Here is an 18763-nt window from a genome sequence, read left to right as displayed (position 1 = left end):
TAACACAATTTGAGCAAAATAGTCTTTTTTTTTTTTTTTTTTTTTTCTCGAAAGAAAAAAAAAATAAGTCTCTTGAATCAGCCAACCCACAGATGAGGATACCGTATTGCAGCAACAGCTTCGGATGGTTCAGCACACGGCGATATTCTGCTCCTCACAGCCGATCTGTAGCGCCCGCGTGTCGTCCTCAAAAGCAGGAACTGCAGCAATTAGCCCCCATCTGCTCCGTCTCAGGTACTGCAGCAACGGCGGTGGTCAGCTCCAGCTGAACAGTCAACGAGTCACGGCACCAATTTTGTAGTGAGTCTTCTTCTGCGTTGTGTAATTTTTTTAAATAAAAGACACTTCACCATGCCGTCGGTTCAGTATTTATTGGAAACCTGTGTTGGAAACATGAAACACACACACACAGGTCTCAACTTTCTGGCGGAGTGATATCTGCTCCTTCTCATTCAAAAGTCCGAAGGAAGAGGAAGTAAAGCAATCGCAAAAACAGCAAAGACACTTCCCGCACCGGACATCCGGTTCTTCAAAATAAAAGCGTTACTTCAAAATAAATATAACACCCTGTCTAGTTTATAACATAGCGCAACAACATCACACTATTACATTAACATGCTTTAGGTTGTACTCAATTGAAAGATTCTTTCAAAAGGGATGCACGTTCAGAGAGACACAATTCCATTCCGGGATTCCTTGTTACACACATGCAGCAGTTGCATGAATTCAAAAAGGGTGTGTGCGTGTCTTGAGAGCAAGCTGCAACGAACGCGTCATTTATCCACAGTGCAAAGCTGTTTGTAAGATAGAGATCATCCCCACCACGGCAAAGAATAAACTATGTTTTTTCCAAGTATTATCACTGAGGGGGCTATAGAAAAAGGAACGGCTAAGCATGCTACACACACACATACCAAGCAGGACAAGGCAAGAAGCTAACCGCTAAAGCGCCAATTCAAAGTAGGGGTAATCAATCCAGATGTTGATCCTATCAATACCTAGTTCGGTGTCAGTACGATTACAAAATCATATTTTTGGTGTTTTTTGTTCATGTTTACAGACTAGAGTGAGTCTCTGGATAGAAGAAGAAGACAAAGCCCAAAGTAGTTAAAAGGAAACCAATAGTAATTTTTGCTTTTGTTTAGTTATTGTGCACTAGCCACTTTATCTTGTAAAACAAATGTATGTAGCATTCCATACCACACATTTAATATATCATCTGATTTACAACAATACTACAAAAGTCAAAAATAAGAGAAGCTTTATAAAATTGTATTGGCAAATTATCGGATTCGGACCCCAAATCGGATCTGAGGCAAAAAAAAAAAAATCAGATTGGGATCCAAAAATATTGATTGGGACATCAAACAACTATTAGATTTGTCTTCCAATCTTTTTTTCATATTTATTTATGTTTAATTTTTTTGTCCTCTCCAGCTTGTTGTTGATGTAAATGCCCAAAAGTACTTTACAAAAGAGAAGTGTGGGATACTTCTCTTGTTGCCTTATTTGTATTTGACTTTATAAAATGGCAGGAGGGGATATAAAGAGAAAAAGGAAGACAAAGGGGGAAATTGTGGGCAGAAGAGGGGGATAGATTTATCTTCCATTCTAAAAAAAAAAAAAAATAATAATAATAATAATATAATAATGTTTGTAAAAATGTATGTGTGATGTGGTGCTTCAGTTGACTGGTGCAGCTTTTTTGGCCCTGGCCTGGCCTGGGAAGAGCACACGGATGTTGCGCACACAATCAGCAGCTGCGTTGCGAACCTTCTCATCATCTGAGCCCATGAAGTGAATCAGAGGCTTGACCACTCCTTCACCGTGCATGGTGATGCAGTTGTTGGACTCCTTGGACAACTGGTGCAAGGCCATCACTGTACTGTGGCGGACTTTCATGTCTTGGGACTTCAAGTAGAGCACGAGCGGGGGCACCACTCCCGCCTCCCCGAAGGCCGCCCTGTTGTTGCGCCAGGAGCAGCACTGGGCGATGGCCTGAGCCAGGTGGCAGCGGAGCATGTCGTCAGGATTGTCAGTCAGCTTGGCCAGAAGGGAGACGACCTCATAGTCCGTCAGGACGGCCAGGTTGTACTTGTCTTTGGCTATTCTGGCCACCACGGCACACATGCTCGCCAGGACTTTGTCGTCAGGGGACTTCAGTAAGTCAATCACCAGCTCCATAGCGCCCATCAGCGAGCTCACCATTTCCCCTGCTTCCTTTGCATTTTCAATACATGGACAAAGGGCCCACGCCGCGCTGGACTGAACTTCTGGACTGGGGTTTTTCAACAAGCTCCACACCAAGCGGATTCCGTCAAGCTCCTGAATGATCGCCATGTTGTCCAGATCCGCAGCACAGGCCTCCACTACCTTGGTTACGTTCACCAACAGCGGCTCGTTCCTGCCGATGAGTAGCTTAATGAGAGGTTTGAGCCCTCCGCACTTGCGGATGGTGACTTTGTTTGCAGGTTTCTGGGCGAACTCCGCCAAGGCTCCGACCACATTCACCAGCACCTCCTCAGGTTGATTAGTCAACAAGCCAATCAGGATCTCCAGGACTTTATGATCTTGAAACACATCCAGGTTGTCCGAGCTGAGGGAACACTTCCAGACGGCTCCTGTGGAGGCAGCCATGAGCTGCTTGTTTTCAGTCTTGCTCAGAAGTGAAACCAGGGCTTGGAGACCTTTGTGCTCATTCACCAAGGTGCGGGTTCGCTTGTTCTCTGCACACTTGAAGATAACATTGGCACAATGAATCCGGAGTGCATCGTTGTCATTGCCCAGGTGTTGGACCAAATCCTTGACGATGCCTTCAGTCTGAATAGCATCCTGGCAACTTTCCTCCGTGGCACAGTTCTGCAGGATGCCCACCACGGGGATGAGCATGTTCATTTGTGGAGACTTGAGCAAGCGTCCCAGCAGAGGGATGCCCCCCGCCTTATGGATGGCTTCTTGGTTTTTGGGACTCTTGCTGCAGCTCCAGAGGGCTATAACGCCAAAGCGGGCGACCTCAACGTCCTTCTCCTGCTTTGGGTCCACGTTGGCCAAATCAGCATTGCAGTCCAGCAGCTTCACAAGTTTACTAATACCGTTGTACCTCCTGACAGTCCTCCTCGCCCGGCGGAAGCTGGTCAAGTTTGCAATAGTCTCCGCAGCCAAGGCCTTTACATCTTTGTTTCGCGAGTCCAGGGCATTGACGATGCTCCGCAGTCCACCGTTGTCAACAATGGCCCGGCGGGTTTGCGGATTGAGGCTGATCTCTCTCAGAATTCCCAGAGATCCAAGTTGGAGATTGACTTCTTCCAAATGCAGAATGTTAGTCAGGACTTTGAGGCCACCAGAGTCTTGAATGGCCAGATGGTACGTCTCTTGCTTCAGGTCATAGTCCATCAGGGCGTACAGAGTCAGCAGAGTGGCCGTTTGGTCGCCAGCCCTGAGGTACTTGACCAGTTTCTGGATCTGCCAGTAGTCTGAGGGCTGGTCTGTGTTCCGTTGACGGCTAACTGGCTGCTCCTCTTCTTCGTAACTCTGATCACTCTCAGATGACGTCTCACTGAAAAGGTCCGCTTGCTGTTTCTGGTTCTTGATTTTCATTGAGGACAACTGGTCTGCATAAGACGACTCGGAGAAATGCGCCTTATTCTTGCTCTTGGCTCCCTGTTGTTTCTTCTTGTCATTGTCAGGATCTTTATTTTCCTCCACTTCACTGGGAGTCAACTGGACATCCTTCAATTGAGTAGAGGGTTCACTCTTGTCAACCCTTTTCAGTGAAAGTTGCGTCTGTGCATCCACTAATTCCACGTGAGGCTTTGATGTACGTGCAGTTTCTCGTGCATCCTGTAAGTCCATGCTCTCAGCAAAGACCTGAGATTTGCTCTTCAGCAGGGAAACTATGTCCTTGAACACCTCACTCGTTCGCTCGTAGTTGATCTCGTCCCCCTCCGGCTTGATGCCCATGTTGAAGAAGACTCCAGCGGCGCTGCAGGTGATGTAGAGCGTCTCCGTGTCATAAGGCTCAACCACCAGGTAGCAGATCTCACCCTGAAGTTGTCTCCACAGGGGGGCGCGGCATCCATTTGGAAATTCATAGTCTGATGTGTATCGAACCAACTTCAAGACCTTATTCTCCCCAGTACTGCAAACATTCTTTAAATACTCCACTTCTTTCTTCACAGGAGTGGGATTAAGATCCACCTTCTCTGATATCTCCTTCATAAACTTGCGGAGGATGTGCTTGTCTGCACTTTGGAGAAGGCGGACCAGCTTCATTTTGGCCTCTGACTCGCTGCTCTGTTGTTGCTCTTTATCTTTGTCGGTCTTTCCAATCTTCTGGATGTTGGCCAGGCTGGGACCGAGAATCTTCACCAGAGGATTTCTGTTGTCTTCAACACATGCCTGAACTTCCAGCAGTTTCTTCTCATTTGCCAGACCGAGCAGTTTGGAGAGTTGGCGGAAGTTGCGGACACAAACAGTCGGGGGAGAGAAGAGCAGGAGTGGACGTCCCTCCTCGTCTTTTTCTTGCGACTCTACTACGTCCTCCTCTCTGATTTCATAGTCTGGTGTGAAGTCAGAGGCGGCTAAAGTGCTGCTCCACTGGAGCGGCTCCTCGAACAAGAGCTCTGCCTCCTGCGGGTTCTTGGAGCTGAAGTTCTCCACAAAGCGAAGGATCTCGTTCAGCAGGCTCTGGTTCATCGGCGTGGACTCCAGTTTGCCGTGATCAGAGTCAGTGGAGGTCCACTGGGCGGCCCTGGACAGTGATGTCCCCATTGTGCTGGACTTGTCTCTGGCTCACCAACACAGGACACGGAACTTTACACGCAGCTGAGGCGGCCAGTCTCTCCACTGTAGCTGGAAGCCCCTCATCAAGACAGCACACTTCCTGTTTTGGTCTGGTCGCCATGGTTACCGCGTGTGGAATTGTCGTAATGCCTCGCAAAGCCACGCATCATAAAAACTACCGCCGTCAGCGTCACACACACAAGACACGCACAACAAAGGACACGACAAAAAAGGTGACGTCGGTTTTGTTGGTTCGTTTCGCCAAATTGTACACCAAAAAAGCAATACATAAGATAGAACGGTTATAGTATGAAGAACCATATACAAAATGCGGGTAAATGCTAATTTAAGTATGGTACAGGGCATTGTATATCATTTGTGATGTACTTAGCAGAAATTAGCCTTTTATCGACATATATAGTACAAAACATGGTGTCTGAACCTTCTAGAAAGCGAGGTTTCCGATGACGTCCGGCGAATAAACAAATTTACAACATGAGACAGAGTCCTTGTCCGCAATCTGAGTCAAAGAGGCGGACCTGGTAAACTGAGACCTTACTGGGAACAGAAAATCTATATGGTAAAAGAACAAGTAGGGGACAACCCTGTCTACAAAGTGATCCCAGAATCTGGAGGCTCCTACACCCGCACACTACATAGAAACTTGTTATTACAAGTTAATGACTTGCCAGTTGAGACCCCTCAAAGCTTACCTGATAAAACAGCCCAATCGCAGAAGAAACTTAAAAGAAGCCAAACACACACACATAACATTGAACAGGCACAAAGGTCAGACAGTGGTTCAGATGATGACAGTGATGAGGCTCAAAATCCTTGTCAATATTGGCTCCGGGTCCCTACAGTACACCAGAACAGAAAGAGCAAATTCCACGACCACCTTATAACACGGGAGACCCCATATCAGCCAGAGCTTACAAGGGCAGCTGAGCCAGGACAAGAATCTCATCCTGCCCGTGACAGTGATATAAGAAACTCTGTTGACAGACAAGAGATATTGCATGTGAGTGGACCTGACCAAGGGCTAGAACCCATGCCTTTGAATGTGCAAGATGCAAATCAGGACCAAGAAGTAAATGTAATACGAGACAGCCCTAGACCACTGAGACAATCAACTCGAGAGCGAAGACCAGGCTATGTGTTCATGTATCCCTCTCTTGGCCAACCCACCTATCAGTTACGCCCTACCATTAGCGCAGTTGAAACATATCCAACACAGAACACTCAAATGCAACACATTCCAGCTTATCCTTATCCATTCCACCATCCAATTATAAACCCATATATGTACTTACCTGCCACACACTCTGCTACCTGTTATTGACAATTAAAACACTCACAGTTGTACACATCTGTTGGAAACAATTCATGAATGTTGTGATATTTGAGTTGATAAAAATTAATTGTTCCAATGAAAAAAAAAATGTATTAGATTGTGCAAGATGAGTTTATGATTCTGTTATTCTTAAGTGTCAGGAGCCACTTTTGTTTGTCGGGAAGTGTGTGATGCCTTCACAATGTGGAATATATATGTTTTTTTTGTCAATCACTTTTTATTGACAGAGGTTATAGCCGTTTTCCATCCATGTAGTGTAAAGCCAGAAATGAAGAGTGGAACTAATGTGTAGTGAAGTAGTTGCCCGTAGGTCCCTTTTTAGGTGTGGGTATTTCCTCCCCCTCCCCTCAGAGGAAACTTGGGAAGCTTCAAGGATTGTTCGTGTCTTCACTCTTCTTAAACATTGCCTGTGTTTTCCAGGGGTTGGACTATGAACACAACCTTTTGTCTACTGAACTCACACGCCTGTGAGACCTGTAACATATGCGTCAAATGATGATCAATAATAATCATTTTAAAAAGCTTCCTTCTCTCTTCTCCTGCAAATGGCATAAAATGTTCTATTCTATCTTACTGAGCATGTGCAGACTGGATCTAGGAAAGCACAATGTTTTTTCTGCCAAGGAAAATATATTGTGTGCCTGTTTATTTATGTATCTTTTTTCTCCAAATAAAAAATGGCTAAAGGATTTCAATGTGTGTATAATTGTGTATACACCATTCAGAACTTGTGAAAGTTGATTTCTGGTTCAAATGTAACAAGCTCTCACTTAATGTTAATAAAACAAATTGTATTTTATTTTGTTCTAATAAAAACCGGACAAATACCGAACACTGCCATATCAACATGAATGGGCAGGAAATACACACTCCACAAAATTCCTGGGGGTCATCATTGACGAATACCTACATTTCAAATGTCACATTAGCCATCCGTTAAACAAATTATCCAAATATGTTGGCCCGTTCTTTTACCTTCGTCATTATCTTCCTCTTTATGCCCTACTCATTCTATACAAAACTCTCTTTGAACCACATTTAAACTACTGTAATGTCATCTGGTGCAACAACTTCCCTAGCTACCTTCACAAATTAGAATCCATGTAAAAGACAATCATACGGGCCCTGTCATGGTCCAAGTTTAATGCCCCCACTCGACATCTATTCCATAATTATCATCTCCTAAGACTGACAGAGTTCAATATTTATCCCAATGCTTGTCTAACCTATCAAGTCATCCATAGGCTGAATCTCAGGCTCTGTAGCTTGGTTCCTATCGTCCCCAGCATGCCCACAACACTCGTAACTTAGACATGATATCAGGTAAACGTCGTCTACTGACTTGTACTGCTCGAAGTGTTGTATGCAGGGGACCAAAGATCTGGAACTGGCTTGATGAGAGCCTCAGGATGCTGTATTCATTCTCCAACTTCAAAAAGAAACTGAAATCATACCTATTAACCACCTATCTCTAATGCCTCATGTGAATGGGTAGTGCTCCTTTAGAAGATTAGCATTGTCACATGTGGCTTAGGGGTAGACTACTGTTGGGTTGTGCTTGGTTGAATGTATTTGCATGCTTGCTTTTGTGCTCCTATTTTGTGTTTGTCATATCGTGTTTTTGTGCTTGCCACCATGTCTCAGCATTCCATGCATATACTGACCCCTGGGCCCTCTGCCAAAAGCTTCTTCTAGCTTACTTGGGGGACCCTTCGCAGCAAATCACCAAAAATTATTCCTGGGCGCGGCACCGCTGCTGCCCACTGCTCCCCTCACCTCCCAGGGGGTGATCAAGGGATGGGTCAAATGTAGAGGACACATTTCACCACACATAGTGTGTGTGTGACAATCATTGGACTTTAACTAAACTTTAACTTTACACATACAAACTGTAGCACACAAAAAAGCACATTTAATTAAAACAACTTTACTTATAAGTGCGGGAACAGTGGTGTTTTTTGTTAGAGAAGTTGTGAATGAATGAAATATGCAATCTGTGCTGCAGTCTGCAGGTGTACCTAATGTTGTGTCCCTGCAGTCGTTCACGGCTCCTCCGGCGCGAGCATTGTTGTTTTTGCACTTTTTGGCTTCTTGATAAGTGACTTTTTTTGGGCGGATTCGGTCTTGCACGTGGAGGGTTTGGGTGTGGGCTTTGGTTGGTGTTGCGCTCCCGTCGCGGGGTGCATTAACCAGCACCAGGAGGCGGGATTACTGCGAGCCTCACACAGTGCGTCTTCGCAGCAGTTTTATGATTGCTCAGCACAAGAAATACGTTACACACATACAGTTGTTGACAAAATACACTGTACATTATATACTTCAGCTAACTAAACTATGGAAATGTATAATATAATTCATATAGCAATACGGTCTCACTGCACAGCAGGCCAGCAGTTAGCCGAGTCATTGCGCAATCCATGGTGAGGCACAACTCAGTGACGTGCCTCAACCGGCTGCTGATCACCGCACCGTCTCTTCTCAGTATTTGAACGGCAAATGTGAAAATTCAGCGATTTTGAATAAACATAATCTAAAACTGGTGAAGTTAAATTGAAAATAACTTTATAGTATAATCACTGAATACATATATCAATTTAATTAATTTGTTTTCTTTTTACATTTTTTTTCTTTCCATGATGGCAGGTGAGACCGCACGTCACTGCTTACCACCATCCTTAAATGGATATTCACTACTGTTGTAATATGGTATTGTGAATAAACTTGATTGATTGATAAGCACTTTTTGAGCACATTCAACATTACCGTGATTTTTTTCCATATCGTTACATCCATAGCTGCAATAAATACACATTATCTAGATTTTATCGAAAGTCCTGTTGCGGTGTATTTTGAAGTGACATTAGCCAGCAAGCACACCAATCAGAGTCAGCTGACTCATCTCAAAGGTAAACATTGACCTGATCACTCACCGAATAACAAACCACACCACCTCTCAGGTGAAGGAGAAGTGCAGTCAAAATAAATTGTGTGATTGTTTAATCTGTATTTTTACATTATTAATGCAATATTATTTTGTGATTAATCACATGCCTTTTAATAAGACAACTTTGACAGCCCTAGTGTATACGTCTGATTTGATTTAACTCATAAATACAAAATGTGATTCGTTTAATTTATTTAAAAAAGCAAATTATGTTATTTTTGTTATATTATTTCATTATTAATAGTTTTTACTTTAAAAAACTTATTGTGAAAAATGGTGTTATCCTTTTTTTTTTTTTAAACGTTGGCTCTGAAATGGGAAAAGCACATGAACAAATGATACACAGATTTGTAAAGGTGCTTTGGTTGTGACTGCTTGGAGGAAATGTGAAATATGGAAATATGAGATAGTTTATGGTCATGCCTTGGAAAGGTCATCACAGTCATAAAAAAAAAAAATAAAAAAATTCAATAAACGACACTGTCTCCAGTGTGACACCCATTGGAGTGCGAAGAGAGCTTGATGGACTACAAAGTTTACAGCTTTTTTGAAAACCTCTACCCTTGTTACCGTTACTCGTAATGTCTCTTGAGATCAGGAATCCACTGTGAGGGCATAACATACTTGCCAACCCTCCCGAATATCCGGGAGACTCCCGAAATTCAGCGCCTCTCCCGAAACCCTCCCGGGACAAATATTCTCCCGAAAATCTCCCGATTTTCAGCCGGCGCTGGAGACCACGCCCCCTCCAGCTCCATGCGTACCTGAGTCCTGCCCAATCACGTTATAACATCTACGGCTTTTAGAGAGTGCACAACTGCGCACACAACAAGGAGACGAAGCAGAAGAACGAGGAAGATACAGCCAATGCGACGCCGACGATGAGTAAGATGAAGAAATACGCTTGTAATTTCCAAGCCGCAGCTGCGATTGGACCTGGATAGCCTCCGGGAAGAAGTAGTGGAGTACCAAGTGCTTGGCAGTGAAGATCTTCCTCAGGAAGCCAGGATTGACCGGTTTTGGGTCATGCTAGGGAGAGATGGAAGATTCCAGACTCTAGTGCATTTGATGAAAGCACTTTTGTGCGTGCCACACAGCAATGCATCATCAGAGAGGGTGTTCAGCATGGTTAGAAAAATAGTGACAGAGAATAGAACAAGGATGGACAATTCAACCCTTAACTCAACAATGAGTAGATGAGTGTTATGTGTGTGTATATGTGTAAATAAATGAACACTGAAATTCAAGTATTTATTGTATTTATATATATATATATATATATATATATATATAGAATAAAATAAATATATATATAGCTAGAATTCACTGAAAGTCAAGTACCGGTATTTCTTATATATATATATATATATATATATATATATATATATATATATATATATATGTATATGTATATGACATACTTGACTTGGTGAATTTTAGCTGTAAATTTACTCCTCCCCTCTTAACCACGCCCCCCGCCCCCAACGCCCCCACCTCCCGAAATCGGAGGTCTCAAGGTTGGCAAGTATGGGGCATAATCAATCCATGCTCCACTCTTTGCCGACAGCATTGATCCAAGATCCCTCATTAGAGAATAAGCAGGAGGAGCTCCTACAGCAATGTGGCACGAGAAACGGGAAGAGCGAGGGGGGGAGCGAGTCACGAGAAGTCGAAGAAAATAAACAAGAATACAATTTGTAACAAGCGTAGGAATATTTTTGGGAAAGATGCAGTAAAGGAGGCAAGAGACTGAGCCTGAAAAAGGAAGACAACAGGGAATTGCAGGAAATTACTGAAGGGATAATTGTTAGTATCTAATAAAGCAAGCAACAAGTCCCTTGTTCGCCTGCACTGATCAATGACCAATGCATTACAGCCTACAAGGGACAAGGAGTTCAGCGGAGAAAAACTGTGTTTGCTTCCACACAACTAAATAATGCTCACTTAAAGGGCCTCCAGCTGTGAAGTAATGCAGCGCTGGACACTTAATCTGATAATAAGGAGCCTAACAGTAAATACGAAATTGGCAAAAGTATAGAGACACGTCCTTTATTAAATGTATAAATCAGTCAGAGGTTGTACTGCACCATGAATCTTAATAATTTGCTTTATCAACGCCTTGTACGAGTACAAGTTTCCATCCTTACAGGTGTCATATTATGATTTTTATTTTTCTATTCGTAAAACACATCCTTGTGGTCTACGTAATCTAAATCAGAAATCAGAATCAGAAATACTTTATTAATCCCCGAGGGGAAAATAAAATTTTCAGCACAATCACATTCAAGATCAGACAAACATTACAGGGAGACAGAACAGGATCGCTGACGGGTCTGCCAACTTCCGGCGCCCCTTACAAAAAAGGTGAGAAACAGGTAAACACTGGGGAGGAGGGGGGGGTGAGAGAAGAAGAAAAAAAAATCAGTCTAAGCCTGGGCCCCTGGAGAGGGAGTCCAGACTGAGGTCAAGGAAACAAAAAACTCGAAGCCATAGCCCACATAAACATGTGTGTAAGAGGGAAACATCAAACATCATAGAACACAAAGGACATTAAAGACAGTAAAAGAGCAGAGCTGATGCAACCAGCCACTTCTACACACAGCCACAAAAGTAAAAATAAATAAATAAAAAAACATATACACTGCGGTGTTCCACGCAATCGTCTGTTGGGGTTGGGGAAGCATGGCCAGAGACTGGAGCACACCCAACAAACAACCAAGAGAGCCGACTCCACCCTCGGCCGCCCACCAACCCTCGGATAGTCCAGTCCGCATGGATGAGCGAGGATAAATCCAAGGAGACCGAGGTGTCCGATACCTGCTCATTCAGCCAAGACACTGTGAAGCTTGTCCGTCCCGGCGCTCAGTGCCAGCTCCGCAGCCCTGTCTCTTCATCCACATCTCCTCCAGTCTCTCCAAACGGACTCTGGTGTGGCAAAGACCCAGCATCTGGTCTCCATGGACAAAAGGCTCCTGAGAGGCAGATCCAGAAGTTCACAAAAAAGCACCGCAGAAGTCCCAAAGTCTCAAAGGGCCCGAACCAAAAGGCACACAAACCCACATGAAAACAAGAGGGAAACATCAGGAACACAAAAGGATGACACAAGAGCACAGAGCTCCTGCCAACAGCAGCCACTACAACGGTGCCATCTTGGGGGGAAAAAAACAAGAACAAAAAACATGTAATGATGGTTCTTCGTCAAAATTTGAAAAAGGTTTTGAATTAAGGACCTATCTGCATGCCACCTTTTGGCTACCTCTGGAAAACAAGTCGTTTTGAGAAGCGGAGTTGTTCGATGCAAACGCACCCCTCCTCACCCCGCCCCCTCGCACTGACTGAACCTTTGTCCTCGCCTTGGCAGCCATATTTGTAGCTTGTCAACAATAGGCTAAAGTGACAGGCTACGCTACGAGCTACATCGCTAACGTAAAACGGTATTGCATAACCTACTTGTCCATTGCCATACACAGTAGGAACTGCCCGGCAATTAAAATTATTTTTTTAGGTAAGTCATTATTCATATTGCCAGAGGTTGGTGAAGCTGTTGTTCTACATTAGAACGCTAAGCTACAAGCTGAACCACACATTGAGCTATTATTGCTAAGGTGTCATTCACATATTGCCAATGTACTGTTCTCCACCAATAAAAGGATATTTTCGGAAAAGCCATCTTTATATTGCTGCAGGTTTGTGAAGCAGGGATCTTTGAATTGGTTTACACACACAAAGAGATGCTTCTTTCCAGTTGAAAGCACATTGTCGCAAAATGAAAAAATTAGCCAGACACTTCGTTCTTTTTCAGATGAGACTGTAGGTGTGTCTAGTGACCTCTGGTGGTTAATACAACCAATAACAGAGCCTTTTTTGTTCATCGGGTCATGCAGGCTTCCAATGGTGCTACATAAAATAAAAATGGCGGACTTACGCAGCTGTTTACCAGGAAACCTGCTACCATACAGTCTTGGTCAAAAGTTTACATACACTTGTAAAGAACATCATGTCATGGCTGTCTTGAGTTTCCAATCATTTTTACAACTCTTATTTTTTTTGTGATGGAGAGATTGGAGCACATACTTGTTGGTCACAAAAAAACCTTCATGAAGTTTGGTTCTTTTATGAATTTATTATGGGTCTACTGAAAATGTGACCAAATCTGCTGGGTCAAAAGTATACATACAGCAAAGTTAATATTTGGTTACATGTCCCTTGGCAAGTTTCACTGCAATAAGGCACTTTTGGTAGCCATCCACAAGCTTCTGGTAATCTTCTGGTTGAATTTGTGACCACTCCTCGTGACAAAATTCGTGCAGTTCAGCTAAATTTGTTGGTTTTCTGACATGGACTTGTTTCTTCAGCATTGTCCACACGTTTAAGTCAGGACTTTGGGAAGGCCATTTTAAAACCTTAATTCTAGCCTGATTTAGCCATTCCTTTACCACTTTTGACGTGTGTTTGGGGTCATTGTCCTGTTGGAACACGCAACTGCACCCAAGACCCAACCTCTGGGCTGATGATTTTAGGTTGTCCTGAAGAATTTGGAGGTAATTCTCCTTTTTCATTGTCCCATTTACTCTCTGTAAAGCACCATTTCCATTGGCAGCAAAACAGGCCCATTGCATAATACTACCACCACCATGCTTGACGGTAGGTTTGGTGTTCCTGGGATTAAAGGCCTCACCTTTCCTCCTCCAAACATATTGCTGGGTATTGTGGCCAAACAGCTCAATTTTTGTTTCATCTGACATCACATGGATAAAGATAACGGCCGATAAATGCTTTAAAATGTAATATCGGAAATTATTGGTATTGGTTTTTTTTATTATCGGTATCATTTTTTATTTTTTTTAATTATTTTTTTTTATTTTTATTAAATCAACATAAAAAACACAAGATACACTTACAATTAGTGCACCTACCCAAAAAAACTCCCTCCCCCATTTACACTCATTCAGACTCATTCACACAAAAGGGTTGTTTCTTTCTGTTATTAATATTCTGGTTCCTACATTATATATCAATATATATCAATACAGTCTGCAAGGGATACAGTCCGTAAGCACACATGATTGTGCGTGCTGCTGGTCCACTAATAGTACTAACCTTTAACAGTTAATTTTACTAATTTTCATTAATTACTAGTTTCTTTGTAACTGTTTTTATATTGTTTTACTTTCTTTTATTTTTCAAGAAAATGTTTTAATTTATTTATCTTATGTTATTTTATTATTATTATTTTAAAAGGACCTTATCTTCACCATACCTGGTTGTCCAAATTAGGCATAATAATGTGTTAATTCCACGACTGTATATATCAGTATCGGTTGATATCGGTATCGGTAATTAAGAGTTGGACAATATCGGATATCGGTAAAAAAGCCATTGTCGGACATCCCTAATGAAAATATTGAGAAGCTGCAGATGCTGTGTTCGATATGATTCAATAAATTATCTCTTTTCCTGACTCAACAAAGTGGACATTCGAGCATTATCTTTGGTACACAAATATACATATCACTTAATGTCAACGCTGATCTCCCGGTGTTTCACTCAAATATGTCTGTATGCAACATAAAAAACGATTTCCTAGTTCATATTGTTCCACGACGGAGAAGCAGCCCATAGGATATACATTATTACATAAAACTACTGTAGTTGTTTGTAGTAAATGCTTTTGTAATGTTTTTTAAACAATACTTAGTTCATTACTCTTTAATAAAGGCATAATAAATGTTACAATTGTGGTGTTTTGGGAGGGCCAAGCACTGATTAAATGTATTTGAAATTATTTATTTTTTATATTTAAATTAATTTCAATGAGGGGGCTTGTTTGAAATATGACAATTCCAAGTTATGATCTTTGTCAGGGAACGCAATGTGCTCGTAAAATGAGGTAACACTGTATAGAATATTAACTTGTCTTCTATCTTGGTCTGGCTTTTAACTAGTTGGCAGAGTTGTGTATAGAGTATGGACAACTAAACAACAGGCGCCATGACTGCTATCAAGGACGTGTGCGGCTGTGCCCGTGATGCATGCAATTACTGTCGTTTTGACGTTATTTTTTTCTGACAAAATAAACTAAAATAATATATATATATATATAGTTGTAAACATACTCCAGCTCATAAACTTTCAATAACACATGCTTTTATTTCATCAAGATATAATTGTGCGGCAGTATTTGTCGCACTCTATATTCCTCTAGTGTTTGGTTACCAGCCGGCATTCTAACATGCACTCAATCAGGCAATACAAAAATACACAGCACGACTAACAAAACTTTTTACCCTCATGTTGCTAAAATCTTCCTTAGCTTTGGTCTAGCCAGGAGCGTCACTAGCTTTTAAGGACAGGGGGGGCTTTTCCCCCAGGAGATGCACAGGATGCGAGCGAATGTTACGCACGAGCACAAAACTTCACAAACGGCTAACAAAGACTTAGAAATTATTCATTGTTATTATTATAATTTTGTTTAAATGCACGGGACGAAATGAAATGCTCCCCGGGACGATGGCTTTTAACCATTTTTTTTCTTTTTCTTTTTATGTATTTATTCATTTTACATTTTATATTAAATGTCTTGGTTTTTCCTCTCTCTGAAAATCTTATGAAATGTTTAACAAGCCATCCTATAATAATAAAACAGCTATTAATGTAACAATACAATAAAACAAATATATTTAATGATGTTTTTTTCATTATTTTAACAATAGGATAATGTATATTACTTAATATAGATTCTACAAGAAACACAAAACTTAAAAAATAAATGATTTACAATTGCACACACAAGGGTTTGTGCAGCTTCACTCATTGTAAAGGAAGATAATGTGCTTCGTACACCTGCAGGACCGCAAGCAAGGTCGCAGAGAAAATACGGGCTGGAATTTGAGTGATGTGGGCATTTTCTATATGAACAAGTGGAATGGATTGGATACCGACGCACTAAAGGGGCTCTCTACCTTACGCTACGAAGTGAGGGGAAACTGAGTGAATAATAACAGGTTATATGATTATTTATTTAAACTCATATTTGGGCCACTTTATAATGAATATGTCGGCATTTATTTGTAAAAAAAAACAAACCAAAAAAACACCAAATTATTTAGGGGGTCTTAAGAATATTTTAGGGGGGCTTGAGCCCCCCTAAAATAGGGCTAACAACGCCAATGGGACTAGCAATCACAGAGAAAATGTGACTTATGTGTAAAATATGTCAACTGTGGGGGCTGCCTTCAAGGTATTTGTAATCACTGTATGTGTCACTCATTATGTATTATTCTAACTGATCTGTCTTTTTTGTAACATGCTAACTGAATAAGTGTACTTTTGTAGTTATTTCCCCATATTTCTGTACAATAACTCAGAAGTGGTAACACTGTTGAGCAATAGAGAATATGGAGTGATTTTTGGTTCAGAACATATTTTGCTTTATTCATTATTGACTTATTTCTTGCCACCTTATTTTGTATATTTTATGAGATTATCAGTTCACTTTCTAATCTATTACTATACCCACAATGTGGTTTCTTTTACTCTTTTAATCTCTGTGTATTTGTGTTTGACTTTTTCTTCTGCTGCTACCAAATTGCTTTGTTTTAGTTTTACTGGGATTCAAAGATAGTTTGTTTTTTGTCAAACCATCTCTTTAATTAGTTAACTTATTCTTTTATTATTTGTATTGGCTTCTGTGTGTTCTCTCCTGAACAAAATGCAACATGGCTACTTCGCACAAGACGCTGCAACAGGGGTCCCCAAACTTTTTGACTCGGGGGCCGCATCGGGTTAAAACAATTTGGCCGGTGGCCAGGCTGTATATATAAACTGCGTGTATTATTCATATATATATATATATATATATATATATATATATATATATATATATATATATATATATATATATATATATATATATATATATACAGGTAAAAGCCAGTAAATTAGAATATTTTGAAAAACTTGATTTATTTCAGTAATTGCATTCAAAAGGTGTAACTTGTACATTATATTTATTCATTGCACACAGACTGATGCATTCAAATGTTTACTTCATTTAATTTTGATGATTTGAAGTGGCAACAAATAAAAATCCAAAATTCCGTGTGTCACAAAATTAGAATATTACTTAAGGCTAATACAAAAAAGGGATTTTTAGAAATGTTGGCCAACTGAAAAGTATGAAATTGAAAAATATGAGCATGTACAATACTCAATACTTGGTTGGAGCTCCTTTTGCCTCAATTACTGCGTTAATGCGGGGTGGCATGGAGTCGATGAGTTTCTGGCACTGCTCAGGTGTTATGAGAGCCCAGGTTGCTCTGATAGTGGCCTTCAACTCTTCTGCGTTTTTGGGTCTGGCATTCTGCATCTTCCTTTTCACAATACCCCACAGATTTTCTATGGGGCTAAGGTCAGGGGAGTTGGCGGGCCAATTTAGAACAGAAATACCATGGTCCGTAAACCAGGCACGGGTAGATTTTGCGCTGTGTGCAGGCGCCAAGTCCTGTTGGAACTTGAAATCTCCATCTCCATAGAGCAGGTCAGCAGCAGGAAGCATGAAGTGCTCTAAAACTTGCTGGTAGACGGCTGCGTTGACCCTGGATCTCAGGAAACAGAGTGGACCGACACCAGCAGATGACATGGCACCCCAAACCATCACTGATGGTGGAAACTTTACACTAGACTTCAGGCAATGTGGATCCTGTGCCTCTCCTGTCTTCCTCCAGACTCTGGGACCTCGATTTCCAAAGGAAATGCAAAATTTGCATGGTTGGGTGATGGTTTGGGGTGCCATGTCATCTGCTGGTGTCGGTCCACTCTGTTTCCTGAGATCCAGGGTCAACGCAGCCGTCTACCAGCAAGTTTTAGAGCACTTCATGCTTCCTGCTGCTGACCTGCTCTATGGAGATGGAGATTTCAAGTTCCAACAGGACTTGGCGCCTGCACACAGCGCAAAATCTACCCGTGCCTGGTTTACGGACCATGGTATTTCTGTTCTAAATTGGCCCGCCAACTCCCCTGACCTTAGCCCCATAGAAAATCTGTGGGGTATTGTGAAAAGGAAGATGCAGAATGCCAGACCCAAAAACGCAGAAGAGTTGAAGGCCACTATCAGAGCAACCTGGGCTCTCATAACACCTGAGCAGTGCCAGAAACTCATCGACTCCATGCCACGCCGCATTAACGCAGTAATTGAGGCAAAAGGAGCTCCAACCAAGTATTGAGTATTGTACATGCTCATATTTTTCATTTTCATACTTTTCAGTTGGCCAACATTTCTAAAAATCCCTTTTTTGTATTAGCCTTAAGTAATATTCTAATTTTGTGACACACGGAATTTTGGATTTTCATTTGTTGCCACTTCAAATCATCAAAATTAAATGAAATAAACATTTGAATGCATCAGTCTGTGTGCAATGAATAAATATAATGTACAAGTTACACCTTTTGAATGCAATTACTGAAATAAATCAAGTTTTTCAAAATATTCTAATTTACTGGCTTTTACCTGTATATATATATATATAATTGACTGAAAGAGCACGCACTTGCCACGTGACCACCCGACACTGCGGCGCGGGCGTGATGATGTCACATTATCGATGGGAAAATGCATTTTTAGACAATGTGATTTGCCTGAGCGTCTAGGAGACACCGAGAGTAACAAGCGGTGGAAAATGGAT

At 41.6% G+C, this 18763-nt stretch overlaps 1 protein-coding gene across 1 annotated transcript; it reads right to left on the bottom strand.

The window, feature by feature from the left end:
* Positions 1 to 312: 312 nt before the first annotated feature.
* On the bottom strand, positions 313 to 4896 carry LOC133575268 (outer dynein arm-docking complex subunit 2-like). The gene has a single exon (XM_061927876.2). It carries the CDS (start codon positions 4768 to 4770, stop codon positions 1684 to 1686), a length of 3087 nt encoding a protein of 1028 aa, XP_061783860.1. The 5' UTR covers positions 4771 to 4896; the 3' UTR covers positions 313 to 1683.
* Between the last annotated feature and the right edge of the window lie 13867 nt (positions 4897 to 18763).

The sequence above is a fragment of the Nerophis lumbriciformis genome, linkage group LG35, assembly GCF_033978685.3.
Source record: "Nerophis lumbriciformis linkage group LG35, RoL_Nlum_v2.1, whole genome shotgun sequence".
Lineage (NCBI taxonomy): Eukaryota > Metazoa > Chordata > Actinopteri > Syngnathiformes > Syngnathidae > Nerophis > Nerophis lumbriciformis.
This window is presented reverse-complemented; position numbering and strand designations above follow the sequence as displayed.

Coding starts and splice junctions, on each gene's coding strand:
- LOC133575268 (XM_061927876.2), bottom strand. CDS start 4,770: ATGGGGACATCACTGTCCAGGGCCGCCCAGTGGACCTCCACTGACTCT.